Genomic DNA, 19868 nt, shown 5'->3' with positions numbered 1-19868 from the left:
CTACAGATCCAGGGAAGGTATTTATTGGATTTAATACAAAATCAGAACAGGTCAGCTACACTCAGGAACAGTGTTCCATGAAGGGAGGCATTTGTTGTAAATCCTGAGATTGAACTGGTTATAGAATTGGGGATTTCAGGGAAGTATAAAGCCTACTGAAACACAGGGGACTTGCTGTGCCATGCCATTGTTATTAAACACGAAACTAGATTATGGACAGGCTACTTTCTAGTTGCAACACAGCTGCATGATGGAGAGATCAGACTGCAATCACAGTAAGGTGACACCACAGTCTCACCAGGGATAGAACAGCAGGTGAAACCTTGAGGAAACAATCAGACAACTGTAGAAAGGGAGATGTTCTCCAAAACAATTGGCATGGTTTCTTGAACAGGTTAGTGTCATTAAAAATAAAATAGGAGGGCTTCCCTGGTGGCGCAGTGGTTGGGAGTCCGCCTGCCGATGCAGGAGACACGGGTTCATGCCCCAGTCCGGGAAGATCCCACATGCCGCGGAGCGGCTAGGCCCGTGAGCCATGGCCACTGAGCCTGCGCGTCTGGAGCCTGCACGTCCGGAGCCTGTGCTCCGCAATGGGAGAGGCCCACGTACAGCAAAAAATAAATAAATACATAAAGAATAAAATAAAATAAAATAGGAGAGAACGGCCAAGATGGTGGAGTAGGAAGACCCTGAGCTCACCTCCTCCCATGGGCACACCAAAATTACAACTATTTACAGAGCAACTAGTGATGAGAAAGACCAGAAGACTAGTAGGAAAGTTCTTCTACAACTAAAGACATAAAGAAGGAACCACAATGAGACAGGTAGGAAGGGCAGAGATGCTGTATAGTCAAGACCCATACCCGTGGGTGGGCAGCCCACAAATGGGAAGATAATTACAATTGCAGTGGTTCCCCACAAGGAGTGAGGGGTTCAAGCCCCACATCAGGCTCCTGAGCCTGGGGGTCCTGCACCTAGAATGTTTGGCTTTGAAGGCCAGTGGGGCTTACTTTCAGGAGAGCCAGAGGGCTGTGGGAAATAAAGACTTCATCTTTAAAATGCACACAAAATCTCACATGTGCTGGGACCTAGGGCTGAAGCAATAATTTGAAAGAAGTCTGAATCAGATGCACCTGGTGATCTTGGAGAGCCTCCTAGAGAGGTGGGAGGAAACTGGAGCTCACCCTGGGGACACAGACACTGGTGGCAGCCATTTTTGGAAGCTTGTTCTACCACAAGGACACTGTTGCTGGCCAATGCCATTCTGGAATCCTCCCTCTAGCTTATTAGTGCTGGGACTGGCCCCACCTACCAGCCTGGAAGCACCAGTACTGGGACATCTCAGGCCAAGTAGCTAGATAGGTGGGGATAAAACCTCACCCACCAGTAGGCTAGCTGCCTTAATACCCCCGAGCCCACAGCTGCCCCGGGACTCAGTCCTGTTCCCCAGAACCCTCACACCAGTGAACCTGCACTAGCCCCGGGACCTCATGGGCCTCAGCCTCACCCACGGCAGGCTGCCACTAGTCCTGGGAACCCCTTGGCCCTGGGCCCATCCACCAGCAGGCCAACACTAGCCCCAGGATCCCCCCAACCCCAGGTTCCAGCCCCACTCACCAGCAGGCCAACACCAGCTTTAGGACACCCCAGACCTCACAGACAGCTGTGTCAGGAACAGGTCCCACACCAGCAGGCCATCTAGTGGATCCGGGACACCTAGCCCCACAACCACCATCCTAGAACCTGGCTCCACCCATCAGCGGACCAGCACTAGCCCCAGAACACACCAGGGCCTTGTACCCAGCTGCCCTGTGACCCCGCCTCACGCACCAGTGACTAGCAGCTTCAGCGCAAGACAGGGCCTGACAACAAACCAGTTTTTTAAATACATATATATATTGCTATATATAAACCAGCCAGGCATACCAGACCACCCACAGTAGTCAGCCTGTCACAACAGAAGGACCCACACAGCCCACATAGGGGGCACCCCTAGAGCATATAGCTCTTGTGACCAGAGGGAAGTGCATTGCTGGGAAACACAGGACATCTACAAAAGTCCACTTCTCCAAGGTCAGGAAACATAATCAACCTACCAAATATATAGAAATAAAAACAGCAAATTAGGTAAAATCAGGTGACAGAAGAATATGTTTCAAATGAAGGAACATGATAAAACCCCAGAAGATGAACTAAGTGAAGTGTAGATAATCAATCGACCCAATAAAGAGTTCAAGGTAGTAACTGTAAAGATGCTCAAAGAACTCAGGAGAAGATTGGGTGAGCAGAGTGAGAAGTTGGAAGTTATTAATAAGGAGTTAGAAAACATAAAGAAGAACCAAAGATAAAGAATACAGTAACTGAAATTTTAAAATACACTAGAAGTAATCAGCAGTAGATTAGATGATACAGAGGAATGGATCAGTGAGCTGGAAAACAGAGTAGTAGAAATCACACAAGCTGCACAGAAAAAAGGAAAAAAATTTTAATGAGGATAGCTTAAGACACCTCTAGGACAACATCAAGGTACTAACATTCACATTATAGGGTCCCAGAAGAAGAGGAGATAAAGTGGTAGAAAACTTATCTGAAGAAATAATAGTAGAAAACTTCCCTAACCTGTGAAAAGAAATGGACATCCAGGTCCAAGAATCACAGAGATTCCCAAACAGGATCAACCCAAAGAGGACCACACCAACACATATTGTAATAAAAATAGCAAAAATTAAAGATAAAGTGAGAGATAAAAATAGCAAGAGAAAAACAACAAGTTAAGTACAAGGAAACTCCCATAGGCTATCAGCTGACTTTTCAACAAAAACTCTGCAGGCCAGAAGGGAGTGGCAATGTATTTAAAGAGATGAAACAGGAAAACCTCCAACCAAGAATGCTTTATCTGGCAATGCTTTCATTCAGATTTGACAGAGTGATCAAAAGGTTTACAGACAAGCAAAAGCTAAAGGAGTTCAGCACTACCAAACCAGCTTTACAAGAAATGTTAAAAAGACTTCTTTAAGTGAAAAAGAAGAGACCACTACTGGAAATAGGAAAATTATGAAAGGAAAAATCTTATTGGTAAAGGCAAATATCCTATAAAGGTAGTAAATCAACCACATGTAAAACTAGTAGGAAGGTTAAAAGACAAGCATACTAGACTCATCTATATCCATATTAAGTATTTAAAGGATATAAAAAACAAAAAGATGGGAAATATGATGTCAAAAACAATAAACATGGGGGAGTAAAAATGTAGGATTGTTAAAATGTATTTGAACTTAAAAGATCAGCATCTTAAAATATATATTGGTATATATAAACCTCACGATAACCACAATCCAAAAATCCATAATAGACACACACACACAAAAAGAGAAAGGAATCCAACCATAACACTAAAGATAGTCATCAAATCACAAGGGAAGAGAGCAAAAGAAGACAGAAAGAAAAAGAACTACAATAACAACCCCAAAACAATTAATAAAATGGCAATAAGTACATATCTATCAATAGTTACTCTAAATGTAAATGGACTAAATGTTCCAATCAAAAGACGTAGAGTGGCTGAATGCACACAATAACAAGACCCGTATATATGCTGCCTACAAGAGACTCACTTTAGATCTAAAGACACACATGGACTGAAAGTGAAAGGATGGAAAAGGGTATTCCATGCAGACTAAAATGAAAAGAAAGCCAGGGTAGCAATACTTATATCAGGTAAAATACTTTAAAACAAAGACTACAACAAGAAACAAAGAAGGACATTACCTAATGATCAAGGGATCAATCTAAGAAGACAACTGTAAATATATATGCACCCCATATAAGAGCACCTAAATACATAAAGCAAATATTAACAGACAGAAAGGGGAAAACAGTATTACAGTATTACAGTATGACAGTATTACAATAATAGTAAGGTAATTTAACAACCCCCACTTACATCAATGGACAGATCATCCAGACAGAAAATCAATAAGGAAACACTGGCCTTAAAAGACACATTAGGCCAAATGGATCATATCCATATACATGAAACAGTCCATCCAAAAGCAGCAGAATACACATTCTTTTCAAGTGCACATGGAACATTCTACAGGATAGATCACATGCTAGGCCACAAAACAAGTCTCAGTAAATTTAAGAAAACTGAAATCATAACAAGCATCTTTTCCAATAACAACACTATGAGACTAGTAATCAAATACAAGAAAAAAATGCAAAAACACAAACATGTGGAGGCTAAACAATATGCTACTACACAACCAATGGATCATTGAAGAAATCAAAGACAAAATTTTTAAAACCTGGAGAAAATTAAAACAAAAAAACACTATCCAAAATCTATGGGACAAAGCAAAAGCAATTCTAACAGGGAAGTTTATAGCAACACAAGTTTACCTCAGGAGACAAGAAAAATCTCAAACAACCTAACCTTACACCTACAGGAACTAGAGAAAGAAAAAACCCACAAAATTAATAAAAGGAAAGAAATCATAAAGATCAGAGCAGAAATGAAATAAAGACTAAAAAAAGAAATAGAAAAGATGAATGAAACTAAGAGCTGGTTGTTTGAAAAGATAAACAAACTTGATAAACCTTTCGCCAGACTCATCAAGAAAAAAATAGAGGGCTTCCCTGGTGGCTCAGTGGTTGAGAGTCTGCCTGCCGATGCAGGGGACATGGGTTCGTGCCCCACTCCGGGAAGATGCCACGGAGTGGCTAGGCCCGTGAGCCATGGCCGCTGGGCCTGAGCGTCCGGAGCCTGTGCTCCGCAACGGGTGAGGCCACAACAGTGAGAGGCCGCGTACTGCAAAAAAAAAAAAGAAAAGAAAAAAGAAAAAAATAGAGAGGGCCCAAATCAACAGAGTCAGAAATGAAATAGGAGAAGTTATAACCAAGGCCACAGAAATACAAAGGATCATAAGAGGTAACTACAATTATATGCCAATAAAATGAACAACCTAGAAGAAATGGACAAATTCCTAGAAATGTACAATCTCTCAAGACTGAATCAGGAAGAAATAGAAAATATGAACAAACCAATTGCCAGTAATGAAATTGAAACAGTAATAATAATAATAAAAAAAAACTCCCGACAAACAAAAGTCCAGGACCAGATGGCCTCACAGGTGATTTCTACCAAGCATTTAGAGAAGAGCTAAAACCTATCCTCCTCAAACTATTCCAAAAAACTGCAGAGGAAGGAACACTTCCAAACACATTCTTCCAAACATGAAGCCAGCATCACCCTGATGCCAAAAGCAGACAAAGACATCACAAAAAACCCAGAAAATTACAGGCCAATATCACTGATGAACATAGATGTAAAAATCCTCAACAAAATATTAGGCAAAACAATCTTCAGAAAATAAGAACAAAGCTGGAGGTATCACACTCCCTGATTTCAAACTTTACTACAAAGCTACAGTCATCAAAACAGTATAGTACTAGCACAAAAACAGACACATGGATCAATGGAACAGAATAGACAGCCCAGAAATGAACCACAACTTATATGGGCAGTTAATCTACAACAACGGAGGCTAGAATATACAATGGGGAAAAGACAGCCTCTTTAATAAATGGTGTTGGGAAAACTGGACAGTTACACGCAAAAGTATCAAACCAGAATACTCTCTCACACTATGCACAAAAATAAACTTGATGCATTAAAGACTTAAATGTAAGACCTGAGACCATAAAACTTCTAGAAGAAAACATAGGCAGTATGCTCTTTGACATTGATCTTTGTAATACTTTTTTGAATATGTCTCCTCAGGCAAGGGAAACAAAAGCAAAAATTAACAAATGGGACTACATCAAAGTAAAAGGCTTTGCACAGTGAAGGAAACCATCAACAAAATGAAAAGCCACATTCTGAATGGGAGAATATAATTGCAAAAAATATATCCAATACGGGGTTAATATCCAAAATATACAAAGATCTCATACAACTCAACATCAAAAAACAAACAACCGGATTAAAAAACAGGCAGAGGATCTGAATAGACATTTTTCCAAAGAAGACATACAGATAGCCAACAGGCAGATGAAAAGATTTTCAACATCACTAATCATCAGGGTAATGCAAATCAAAACCACAATGAGATACCACCTCATACCTGTCACAATGGCTATTAACAAAAAGACAACAAATAACAAGTGTTGGTGAGGATGTGCAGAAAAGGGAATCCTCTTGCACTGTTGATGGGAATGTAAATTGGTGCAGCCACTATGAAAAACAGTATGGAGATTCCTCAAAAAATTAAAAATAGAACTACCATATGATCCAGCAATTCCACTCCTGGGTACTTATCCAAAGAAAATGAAAACACTAATTAGAAAAGATCTATGTACCCCTATGTTCATTGCAGCATTATTTACAATAGCCAAGATATGGAAGCAACCTAATTGCCCAACAATAGGTGAATGGATAAAGAAGATGTGGCATATATATACAATTAAATATTACTCAGCCATAAAAAAAGAATGAAATATTGCCATTTACAATGACATGGATGGACCTAGAGGGTATTATGCTAAGTGAAATAAATCCAACTGAGAAGGACAAATACTATATGGTTTCACATATATGTGGAATCTAAAAAACAAAACAAATGAACAAACATAACAAAACAGAAAAAGAGTTATAGATACAGAGAACAAACAGGTGATTGCCAGAGGGGAGCGGGAAGGAGGAAAGAAATAGGTGAGGGAGATTAAGAGGAACAAACTTCTGGCTGCAAAATAAATGAGTCACGGGTAGGAAATGCACAGTGTGGGGAATATAGTCAATAACTATATAATATCTTTGTATGATGACAGCTCAAAACTGACTTACTGTGTTGATCATTTTGAAATTATATAAATCGAATGTATATCAAGTCATTATGTCATATAACAGGAACTAACATAGTATGGTAAGTGAATTAAACTTCAAAACAAACAAACAAACTCATAGAAAAAGATCAGATTTGTGGTTACCAGAGGCAGTAGGTGGAGGGAGGAGGAATTGGATGAAGGTGGTCAAAAGGTACAAGCTTCAGTTATAAGATAAATAAGTACTAGGGATACAATGTACAACATGATAAATATAATTAATACTGCTGTATTTATATATGAAAGTAGTTAAGACAGCAAATCCCAAGAGTTCTTATCACAAGGAAAATTTTTTTTCTATTTCCTTAATTTTGTATCTATATGAGATGCTAGATGTTCACTAAACTTGTGATAATCATTTCATGATGTATCAAGTCAAATCATTGTGCTGTATACCTTAAATTTATACAGTGCTGTATGTCAATTATATGTCAATAAAACTAGAAGATAAAATAAATAAAATAAATAGAAATAGAGAAGGTAGGGGATGGGAGAAGCTGTGCAAATTCAAAGAGACATAGGGGATACAACCAGATACAATGCATGATTCTGTTTTGCGCTCTGGTTAGAGAACTAGTTGGTTAAAGAACAATATTTACAATACAATTTCATTTTGATAAAATATACGGGTCTGTGCATGTATATGTATATACACACATAGCAAAGGATCTGGAAAGATATATGGATATGCACCAAGGTTCACTGTTGGGTAATAATACCTTAGTGTATCTGGGTTGTGGGAATGTGGTGGTTTTACTTATTTATTCTGTTTGTTACCTATTATTTCTTTAAGCTTGACTTATTATTACATAAGTAATCATTAGAACTGTCAATTTATACTACTGAGAATATTGAAAACAAAATAAAAATAACTGTCAGGAATTCTTAGATCTAATAAATTCTAAGACTTTCAGTTTACTCACCCGTACAATGGGGATAATATAACTCTTCTTTGGTTGTGTAGAGGCTGGAATTAGTCGATGGCAAGCGCACAGCGCTAGGGTTGTCGTCACTGTTGATTGATTCCTGCTGCTCTCGGGACCCAAGTGGGACGGGGCGGCCCAGGGACTCCTGACTGGTGGTGATGTAATTTGGGCACAGCTCTCAGCCCCCTCAGGAAGGGGGCGCTGGGGCTTCCTTGCGTCCCGGACGCGCGCTGGTGGCCATTCCCGTGGGGGCTCCGCGCCCCGAGCGCCAGAGGCGGGGCCGCGCCGTGTGCACCCGGGGGAGCTCGGGGCAGGGCAGGGCCGGGCGGCGGCGTCCGGGCACCAGGTTGCGGAGGAGGCCGTGAAGAGACCAGAAGCGCCACTGGCCTCGCCCGTTCCGGCGGCCGTTCTCACGGAGAGCGGGGTCGGCCCGATGGCCAGTCGAGGGCACAAACACCAGAGCGTCGGAAGCCTGGCCGGGACCTGGCGGCACTGTGGAGGAGGCTGGTTCCAGTGGACGGAAACCCCGAGCCTGCCGAGAGGGACCTGAGGAAGAGCGATTCCCAACAGCCCCTAGAGGACGCTCCTTCGGCGAAGGAGGCGATGGAGGGGCACGGCCACGCACACCGCGCAGCCCGCAGAGACGGATCGCACGGCCGCGAGCACAGACCAGAGCTGCACAGACACCCCTCAGAGCTCGTGAGGCCCTGCCACGGGTCCCACGGCCGGGAGAGGGGCGAGGACAGAAGGCGGTGCCGCGGGGGTTCCCCAGTTTATTCTTCGGGGGGGGATCATCTGGTTACAGCTGGTCTCCTCCTCAGTCTAGCCGTCCTTGTCTGATGTACGGGGACTGTCACAGACGCCTGGTGGAGGCCCGTGTTGCACAGCAGAGGCCTGGAGAAGGCCCCTCAGATGCCCGTTGGGCCAGACTGGACCGCCGCCTGGGTGCACCCCAGGGAAGAGGGGCTGGGAGTCTAAGCAGGGGACACCAGCCTCCCCACAGGGACAAACGCCTGGTCTATACCAAGGGACACGAGAAGTCCTCTGCTTTGACCAGACGAAAATCAGGCCTGGCCTTCTCCAGAGGAAAGGCCGCGGTCTCTCCCCCGGAACAGCGCAAACGAGAATCCGCCCTCTAGTGGTGTCGAGAAAGAGAAGGAAAGAGAGGGTCGCGGCATCCAGGTTTTACCTCCCTTCAGACAAGCTTCAGACCTTAAAAAGCGAAAGCACGAAGACTCCGAGAAAACCAAACTGGACAAAAACAAGCAGCGTCTCGACCGCTTGGACATAGCAGAGGGGACAAGAAGCCTGTTACCCAAGGTGAAAGAGAAGGTTTCCAATAACCAAAAGATTCAAGAAGGGAAAGTAAGACCTCCTCATTTGGATGGAAAGCCTGAGGGCTTCCTCCCTAAAGGTGAGGAGGTGGATATGGATAATGAATTCAAGCCGCCCACCATGCCTTTTGAGTCATACCTCAACCACAACCAGCTTAGGGAGAAAAAGAAAAAGATTATGAAAACTTCAGCCACTGCTCTTGAAGAAAAAGGACCTAAAAAATATGATTCAAGTGAAAACTTGGACTTGGTTCAGGAACTACCTAAGGTGAATGAAAACAGATCAGAGAAGCTGCAGCCCTCTGGAAACGTCTGGGCCAAGCTGGAAAAAGTCCCCACTGATGCACCAGTGTGGCCGGACCTCCCATTACCCAGGGTCCAGGCCAATGACCGTCCACTTCTTGCCTCTGGATTGATGTCCTCCTTACGACCAAAGCAAAAAGCACTGTCTTCACCCCAGGAAGAGGAAGAAGTTGGATTTACTGGACACAGAATGAATTCTAAGATGCAAGTGTTTTCTACCTCCAAGTGTGCCTATCTTGCCAAAATGATGACCTTGCGCCAGCAGTGCATCTGGGTACTTAAAACAACATCAATTCAATCTTTAAAGTGGGAGGAGTCCCATATTCAGTTCTTGAACCCATCTTGGAGAGCTGTACACCTGATCAGCTGTATCGCATAGAGAAATACAATCATGCATGAGTCCAAGAAACAGACAAATTATGGAAAATTCACTCTCACCAAAACTTTAGGAAAGAAAGGCCAAAAGAGCACGAGACATGGCGAGAGATGTACATGCAGCTTCAGGATGCCCGAGAGCAGCGGCTTCAAGCACTGACAGTGAATATCCAATCTGCACAAGTCAATAAGCCCAAAGGCCAACAAGCAAAGATGATCCTTCTCAACTCTCTGGCCAGGCCACCTTCTGACGTTCGAAGGAGGCAGGAGAAGTTTGAAATAGGAGAAGCAGCTGCCCCTGAAAAAGTCAAGATCAAACCAGCCCTGTACCCCACAGGAACCATCCATATTCCCTCCAGCAGAAACAGCCTTAACCTCACCCATGAGGAGCCAGCCAGAGCCTGCTCAAGCACCACCAGTACCCACTTGCCGCGGGTAGTCTGCAGCAGGAAACCTGCAAAGAAAATCACCCCCATGATGGCCAAGACAATTAAAGATTTCAAGAACAGGTTCTCCCGACAGTAAATTGAGGCCTTGCCTTGCAGCTGGAATTCCAGAGGAGGAATACAAGGGCAGTGGGTGTTAGGGAATGGGACTTCCAAAGGAGACCAGAATGTTTTGCTTTGTGGAAACTTTTGGACTCTGACTACTGTAGTTTTCAAGTGCTGTACCTGTGAGCTGCCATAGCCACTGCCTCCTGCCTGGAGAACACTTCAGAATTCTGAAGATGAGACGCCTCAGTCCCACTGATGATTTTAAGATTCATTATACTTTTGTTGTTAACTAGCCTCTTTGTAAACAATATGACATAGTCTTAACAAATATTATCCCCAGATTGTGTTTATATAAATAAACAAAAGTACTTAACATGAGATTTTTTTTTTACTCTCAGAGTAGATGAGGTCTTCTTGGACACAAACCCAGAAGCAATTAATTAAAAAGACTGATATATTTGACCACATAAAAATTTAGAAATATATAAAACAACAAGGTCGAAAGATAAACAACAAACTGGGAAAGATATTTATAACTCAGTTAACATTCAGAAGGCAAATTTCCTTTATATATAATAAGGCCCCACAAATTAATGAGAAAAAAACCCAATAATTTACTATAAAAATGGGCAAACATAGGAAAAGATGGTTCACACAAAAGAAAACACAAATGACTCTTAAATATATGACAAGATGCTCAATCTTACTAAAATGCAAATAAACATAATATGAGGGAGGTGGTGGTGGTGGGATGAATTGGGAGATTGGGATTGACATATATACACTAATATGTATAAAATAGATAACTAACAAGAACCTGCTGTATAAAAAAATTAAATTCAATTAAATTCAAAAAAAAAGAAAAAAAACCCATAATATGATACAAATTTTCACCTACCAGTTAAGTAGAATTCAAAAGCTTAATAGCCTGCTGTGTTAGAGCAGATGATCATACATTACTAGTAGATGATAAATTAATACAACTTCTATTGAAGTTAATAGGCAAATGTTAAATATATATTCTTTGGTACTACAATATCACTTTTAGGATGAGAAACTGAATATATAAATGACTAATGACCAGAACCACATAAGCTCAGGAAGCCAAACCACAACCTCTGCAGCAACCATCCCAGAAAACCAAATCACAGACTCTCCAGCAATCAGTCCAGGAAACTAAATCACAACCTCCTTAGCAATCGGCCCAGAGTGGTGAGGATTTGGTCAACAGCTCCCAGCCTCCCAATTTTTGCCCTCAGCCTCCAAGTCAGGACCAACCAGAGAAAGCCAAATATGATCTCCAAATTAATCACATAAGATGCCCCGCTTCTAGTTAGGCCCAACTCCGGATTTCCCAAGTCAGCAACCTCCAATCAGAAAATACTAAAGCCTTCCCTTAGTTTTTCATCATAAAGCTATCCCACTCCCCTGCCTGCCAAATGCGAGTGATGGTAGCTGACTCCCTTGCTATAGCAAGCTCTCAATAAACAGCCTCTGTTTGTTCAGCTTGGGTGGTTTTTATTTATTTCCACAAGAATTGTATTCTACAGATGCACATATATCAAACATACACATATACAAACTCTGATATAGCAATTTCACTTATAGGATTTTATTCTCCAGACACATCTGCGTGTGTTTGTGTGTGTGTGTACTCAATTAATACAAAGACATGACCATGGCACTTGAATCGAATTTTTCTCCAGGACGTTTGCCTGCCTCTAAGAGGCTAAGATGCTGAGTAGTGTGTTTGACAACCTCAAAGTGCTACAGGTGCAAAAGTTCTAATCCAAGACCCACCAAGATAGGGGATCCTGGTAAAACCAATGAATACTCAGTCCTTATTCAGTCCAAGGAATAAGGACAAAGGATAAGTTAGGCTGCCTAAGCTCTGTATGGCCCAGAAAAATCTCAGTCCCTGAATTTGGATTGAGATATTCCTAGATTACTAGCTCCTCTCCCCAGGCACAAGACAGAAACAAGCCTAAATTACCTCTACAGGAAGATACCATCATCCTTCATCTAAAATTATTTCTAAAAACAAACCATCAGCTACACTGCCATATACAGTCTAAGAAAAGAACAACATAAATGAAAAACATTAGGAATAACAGACAACTGAAACAGATTCACATGGGCCTCAAGATACTGGAACTCTCAGACACAGACTTGAGAAAAACTATTTCAACCAATATCATTTACAATAGTATATAAAAATCAGATAGGAACAAATCTAACAAAAGATGTTTCAGATTTCTTTTGTGGGCTGAATTGTGTCCTCTCCTCCCCAAATTTATACATTGAAGCCCTAACCCTGAATAATTAAGAATGTGACTGTATTTGGAGATAGAGCCTTTAGGGGGTGATTAAGTTAAAATGAGGTCATTAGGGTGGTCCCTAATCCAATCTGACTGGTGTCCTTAGAAGAAGAGGAAATTTGGACACACAAAGCGACACCAGGGATGTTCTCCAATGTAGGAAAGATCATATTGAGGTCACAGCAAGAAGGTGGCCATTTGCAAGCCAAGGAGAAAGGCCTCAGGATAAACCAAACCTGCCAACATCTTGATCTTGAACTTCTAGCCTTCAGAACTGTGAGAAAATAAATTTTTGTTGTTTAAGCCACCCAGTCTGTGACATTTTGTTATGGCAGCCCTAGCAAACTAATACAGCCTCTATGCTGAAAATGACAAAATAGGGATAAGAGGTACTAAAGAAGATACAATGTTTATGAATTGGGAAAATGAATTTTGTTAAGATGTTAATTCTCCTGAAAATTGATCTATAGATTGAATGAAATCTCATGAAAAGCTCAGCAGACTTTTTTGTATAAATTGAAAATCTGATTCTAAAATTTATGTGGAAATTTAGAATAACCAAGACAGCATTGAAAAAGAGTTAAGTCAGAGGATTTACACTACCAGTTTTCAAGGCTTAATACTAGGCCACAATAATTAAGATAGTTTGATATTGGCATGGAGATAGATAAACCTATCAATGGAACAGAACAGAGAGTTCAGAAATAGACCCACAAATATATGATAATGTGATTTTTTACAAAGTTGCCACTGTAATTCAAAAAAAATTTTAAAGGTACTGGAGCAACTGGATAACCAAATAAGAAAAAAACAAAGCTTAACCCCTATCTCACATAAAACACAGAAATTAATTGAAGATAACAATCCTAAATTTTTATGTACATAATAACATGGTATCAAAAAAATAAAGCAAAAATTGACAAAATCAAAACGAGAAATAGGCAAAAAAATACAATCACAGTGAGAGATATTTATATGCCTTCCTCAATAATTAACAGAAGAAGAAAAAAATCTGTAAGATATAAAAGATTTGAACAACACAATTAAGAAACTTAACCATTCACTGAGCCATAAAACAATTCTTGACAAATGTTAGAGGACTGAAATCACGTAGATTGTTATGTAAATATTGTTATGTAGACACAATGCAGTTAATCTAGAAAACAATGTCCAAAGGTATCAATAGACTTCCCATATGCAAATAATACACTTCTAAATACTTACGGGTCAGAGAAAAATCATACTAGATGTTAGAAAATATGTGAAATTGAATGAAAAGGAAAAAATTAAAATGCTACATATTAAAACACGTGGAAGCAGGCGAAGTAGTGATTGGAGGGAAATTTAAATCTTTAAATGCATCTCTTAAAGAGAAAAAAGGTATATCTCTCCATCTATTTGTATCATCTTTAATTTCTTTCATCAGTGTCTTATAATTTTCTGCATACAGGTCTTAGGTAGGTTTATTCCTAGATATTTTATTCTTTTTGTTACGTGGAACAGGATAAAGAAAAAAGAATGAAAAGAAATGAGAAGACAGCCTAAGAGACCTCTGGGACAACATTAAATGCAACAACATTCACATTATAGGGGTTCCAGATAGAGAAGAAAGAGAGACAGGACTGGAGAAAATATTTGAGGTGATTATAGTCAAATACTTCCCTAACATGGGAAAGGAAATAGCCACCCAAGTCCAGGAAGTGCAGAGAGTCCCTGGCAGGATAAACCCAAGGAGAAATGCGCCGAGACACATACTAATCAAATTGACAGAAACTAAAGACAAAGAAAAATTATTAAAAGCAACAAGGGAAAAATAACATACAAGGGATCTCCCATAAGGTTAAGAGCTGATTTCTCAGCAGAAACTCTACAAGCCAGAAGGGAGTGGCACGATATATTTAAAGTGATGAAAGGGAAGAACCTACAACCAAGATGACTCTACCCGGCAAGGATCTCATTCAGATTTGACAGAGAAATCAAAAGCTTTACAGACAAGCAAAAGCTAAGAGAATTCAGCACCACCAAACCAGCTCTACAACAAATGCTAAAGGAACTTCTCTAAGTGGGAAACACAAAAGAAGAAAAGGACCCACAAAAACAAACCCAAAACAATTAAGAAAATGGTAATAGGAACATACATATCGATAATTACCTTAAATGTGATTGGATTAAATGTTCCAACCAAGAGACACAGGCTCGCTGAATGGATATAGAAACAAGACCCATATATACGCTGTCTACAAGAGACCCATTTCAGACCTAGGAACACATACAGACTGAAAGTGAGGGGATGGAAAAAGACACTCCATGCAAATGGAAATCAAATAAAGCTGGAGTAACAATACTCATATCAGATAAAATAGACTTTAAAATAAAGAATGTTTCAAGAGACAAGGAAGGACACTACATAATGATCAAGGGATCAATCCAAGAAGAAGATATAACAATTATAAATATATATGCAACCAACATAGGAGCACCTCAACACATAAGGCAAATGCTAACAGCTATAAAAAGGGAAATCGACAGTAACACAATAATAGTGGGGGACTTTAACACCTCACTTACACCAATGGACAGATCATCCAGACAGGAAATTAATAAGGAAACACAAGCTTTAAATGACACAACAGACCAGATAGATTTAATTGATATTTATAGGACGTTCCATCTGAAAACAGCAGATTACTCTTTCTTCTTAAGTGCACACGGACATTCTCCAGGATAGATCACATCTTGGGTCACAAATCAAGCCTTGGTAAATTTGAGAAAATTGATATCATATTAAGCATCTTTTCCAACCACAATGCTATGAGATTAGAAATCAATTACAGGGAAAAAAACGTAAAAAAACACAACCGCATGGAGGCTAAACAATAAGTAAATAAATAACCAAGAGATCACTGAAGAAATCAACGAGGAAATCAAAAAATACCTAGAGACAAATGACAACGAAAACATTACGATCCATAACCTATGGAATGCAGCAAAAGCAGTTCTAAGAGGAAAGTCTATAGCAATACAATCATACCTCAAGAAACAAGAAAAATCTCAAATAAACAATCTAATCTTACACCTAAAGGAACTACAAGAACAAATAATAGTGTGACCATTTGCCAAAAAGAACAAGTAGAAGTCTTTGCTCTAATGGATATCAAGAATGGATACAACTATATTTATTAAGACAGTGTGGTATTAGCACAGGAAATAGACAAAAAGGCCCATGGAACAGACTTGAGGACCCAGAAACAATTCTGCATATTTTTCAAGTCTGTTAAGTTCCATTTTATTCTTCTTATATCTTCTGTTTTTCTCCTTTTTATAATCATGTTTCCCTTAAATGTTTAAACATATTTATAATAGCTATTTTTAAAGACCCTGTCTGTTAATTCTGTCTTTTGTTGTATTACTGGATCTTCTGTTGACTGATTTTTGTCCTGGTTTGGGCACATTTTCCTGGGTTTTATGACCGCTAGTAGTTATTTCCTTGGATGCCAGTCTTGTGAATACCTAGGTTATATTACCTTCTTTTAAGTATTTTGAGGGTTTTGAGGGGGCAGATAGGTTAGTTATTTGCAGGTAAGTCTGATTCTATCAAGCTTTGTTAGGAAGGAGGTTATCCAAAGTCAATTTTATTCTAAGCCTAGTTTAGGGTTACTCTTAATGCACTGCCTTCCTGGAATCTCTACTAAATGCTCTGCTGTTCCACAAGAAGTCTCCACTCAGGTTGGCTGGACTTCAAATGTCTCTCAATGTTATGTGAGCACCAGTAGTTGTTCAGCTTATAGTTCCCTGATAATTGGTTTTTCCCCAGCTTCATACATTTCCACTCTGTGTATGCACAGCTTAGTATTCAGCCAAAAACTCAGATGTATGGAGCAATTTGTTTGCCTAGCTCCCTCCTCTCTGTTCCTCTTCCCTCCCAATTCTAACCAGCTAAGTCTTCCCAAACTCAACTCCCTTGTCTCATCTCTGCAAAACTGCTGTGCTCTGCCTAGATACTCCCTTGTGTGCTAGAACCCAGTTACTGCTTCCAGGCAGAAGATCTTGTCTCATGATCACATTGCCCAAAGTCTGAAAACAGATTATTCATATATTTAGTCCAGTTTCCTAGTTCCATATAGCAGGAAGGCTAGTCTGGTACCATTTACTCTACCACATTTGAGAGCAGAAAGTTTTATCATTTTTTTAATGTTTACAAGATTGACCTGAGTGGAGAGATATATACTTTTTATCCTTAAAAATAAAACCTAATAAAATTAACATTATTTTTACAAAAGAAAGAAAGGATGTTTTTAACCCAAAACATCAGATATACAAAGTCATATCTGTATATTCTCATATTCTCAGTTAGTGGTTAAAAAGAAAAATAAAAGAAAAAAGAACAAATCTCCAAGAGTAGCAATGTGACACTAGCAAAATGTTCCAGGTTGTCTGATCAGCCGCCCTTTCTTGGTCCAGGTACAGGAAGAATGGGGCTCAACAGCAGCCACAGCACTTTTAAAGATGCCCACAAGGCTACGGCAGTGCTCGGTAGTGAAGTGGTTAACCTTCCTTAGGTAAGAGCAGAGCCAAGAACTTAAAACATGAGTTACTTAAAATTCAGCTTAGCTTTATGGTGAGGTAGAGTTTGTTTAATTAGTATTTAGAACTGCACATTGTTTAAAGTTATTGGTATTTCAATAGATGCTTAAATGTTTGAACATTTAAAGCTTAATAAACCTTAGTTCTCTGAAGAAAAACATTGATGTAATTAAATTTTCAATTACTCTAGTTTTTTTTTTTAGGGGCCCATGCAATTAATAAAAGCTAAGGCATTTAACAACGCTCATTTAAAAACCTAATCTGACACCTCATTAATTAGCTAACACTTATAGCAGATATTTTTAATATAAGTTTCACACAAGCAAAGTCACAACTTTTGAAAGTACATGTAATGACACATAAGAATAAATAAACTTAACTATTTTTCAGATTATTTTGTGTGTACACACGAATGTGTGGATCAATTATGGCTTTCTAAAAACCATTCTTCTGCACTGAGACCAATTACTGTTTGTTTGGTTTTAATTGTATGGTCAAACTAAAAACACTGAAGCAATTGCTCCTCAGAGCTTCCTTGCCCCGAGGATCTTACCTTCAAGTTTAAAAAAAGAAAGTGGCGGAGGTTTACAAATTGCATATAGTCTTATTTTAATTAAACACTAAATTTAAAATGGAATAGGAGAAAATTCTCCACTCACAGATTTTGCTACCCACAGATCACTACAACATCAGTACCACAAGAGAGTTCATGATTCATGCCCCATCCAGAACTACTGGATCACAATCTGAATTTTCAAAACATCCCAGGTGTTCAGTGTGCACATTAAAGACTCAGAAGCCCTGCAGAAGCATGATCAGTTTACCAGTCAGGAAAGAAACTTGCCAGAGTCCTTGCCCTCAAGGAGCTTATAGTCTACTGGGGTCAGGGGAGGCAATCAACAAGGAAAAATTCAATTATAATTTCCTGGGATAAAGGTGGCATGGCGATGTCTACTCATTGCATCAAGGAGGGGCACTTTGTCAAGTTTGGGAAGCAGGCTGACCAAGAAAGGCAAGTTCAGATCCTAAAGAACAAAAATGTAAGGGGCAGAGAAACATAAGCTCATTAAGGAGGCCAAGAAGGAAAACAGAACTCTAGGAAACTGTAGCATTATGAAAACCAAGAGAAGAGGCATTTCCCACGGATAATCAACTGTGTCAATGCACAGAACATCATGGGTATCTCAAAACACCACGTTTTATACATAGCAGTCACTAAGTAAGTGTTCATTGTATGAGTTGATGAATAAATGCATATTTACCTCAGTATTAAGTAAAAACCGGGGTATGAATTCAAGAGTATCTAACTCCCATTCTTATGCTCAGCCACCAACCCCTATCATATGCAAAGAAATAACCATATTTAAAAGTAAATTTTAATATATAAACATGTATGACAAATGCCTAGCTTGAAACCAACAATAACAAAATAAAGTTATCTTTTAGGTATGAATCATATATTAGTTCTTTTTTTTTTTTTTTACATTCACCTCTCTGAAACCACCCCCTACAAAAGCAACTAGTACGAGTCTTTGTACCCAGTAGGCATTCAATAAATATCTGTAAAACAAAACTGTTCTGGAGATTGTTTATCTCTGCTCTCTTCCAAAATCACATTAAAGTGATGGTAAAGGAATTTTTTTTAAAGGAAGGAGTAATTAAGTATAATTTATACACTGAAGAGTGAGGAGAAGCCCCCAACCCCCCCACTCAATTGTCTTTCCCTGTTCAACTCCAAGAGTGGTGGCAACCATGCTTGTTTTGCCCTCATTCCCTGTAGAAGGGTGAGAAGGACTTCTCCTTAGAGAAACTGAAGGCCTCAGAGCAAAGACCTACAGACACTAACTGGCATTTGGGGATGTCCCAGTGAAAAGGCCCCTGGCTTCGTGATCATCCTACAGAGAAACCCATCTTTATTTGAAGAGCCTCTTCTAAAACACACGGATTCTAATTAGCTTTTAGGTGTCTCACCTCAGGCAAGGTTCACTAGACTTCTGAGGAAAACCTCCTACATGAAAGACAGAGCACCAGGGAAAAAAGCAAAGAAAAACCTGAGGGGAAATAGACATAATGCTAGGAGCAAAAGACAAAGAGGGAGGGAGGGAGAGAGAGAGAGGAAACCTCAGGGAGATAAAAGGAGCCATGGCATCCTGTAAGAAGAAGATGCCGTGAAAAAGGAACATTGAGACAATAAGAAAGTACCTGGAAATAAAAATACGATAGCAGAAATTTAAAACTCAACAAAATGGGATAAAAAGTTGAAGAGGTCTCTTGATAAGAAAAGTAAGCGATGTAAAATAAAACAGAAAACAACATGATTAGAGGTTCCATTTGGAAGTCAAATATCCAATGAATAGGACTTCCAGGGAAAAGAAAAACCTTAAAAATACAAAAGGAAGGAAGGAAGGAAGGAGGGAGGGAGAGAGAGAAAGAAAGAAAAAGAAAGGAAGGAAGGAAGAGCAAGAGAGGAAAAAAAAGAAAGGGAAAAAATTATCTAAAGAAATAATGCAAGAATATTTTCCAGAATTGAGGGCATGAATTCCCTGATCTAAATGGCTCATAACTGCATACCAGTGCTGTGAATGAAAAAGGATTCTCAACAAGCGATATCTTCATGAAAATTCAGAAACCAGGGACGGTAAGGAGAAGATT

The 19868-nt window shown here is 39.8% G+C and overlaps 2 protein-coding genes across 8 annotated transcripts in view; one reads left to right on the top strand and one right to left on the bottom strand.

The window, feature by feature from the left end:
- KATNAL2 (katanin catalytic subunit A1 like 2) overlaps window positions 1–19868 on the bottom strand; it is a 100514-nt gene that overhangs the window by 76992 nt on the left and 3654 nt on the right. The gene's annotated exons all lie outside the window — the stretch shown is intronic.
- On the top strand, window positions 5732–10345 carry LOC101323127 (elongin-A-like). The gene is given in 6 exon segments (XM_033837900.1): window positions 5732–5782; window positions 7930–8278; window positions 8281–8589; window positions 8592–8889; window positions 8891–9723; window positions 9726–10345. Coding segments are annotated over 6 exon segments (2460 nt in total).

The sequence above is a fragment of the Tursiops truncatus genome, chromosome 13 (assembly GCF_011762595.2).
Source record: "Tursiops truncatus isolate mTurTru1 chromosome 13, mTurTru1.mat.Y, whole genome shotgun sequence".
NCBI classification, from domain to species: Eukaryota; Metazoa; Chordata; class Mammalia; order Artiodactyla; family Delphinidae; genus Tursiops; species Tursiops truncatus.
Note: the sequence above shows the minus strand (reverse complement) of the source record. Positions and strands in the feature narration are given on the sequence as shown.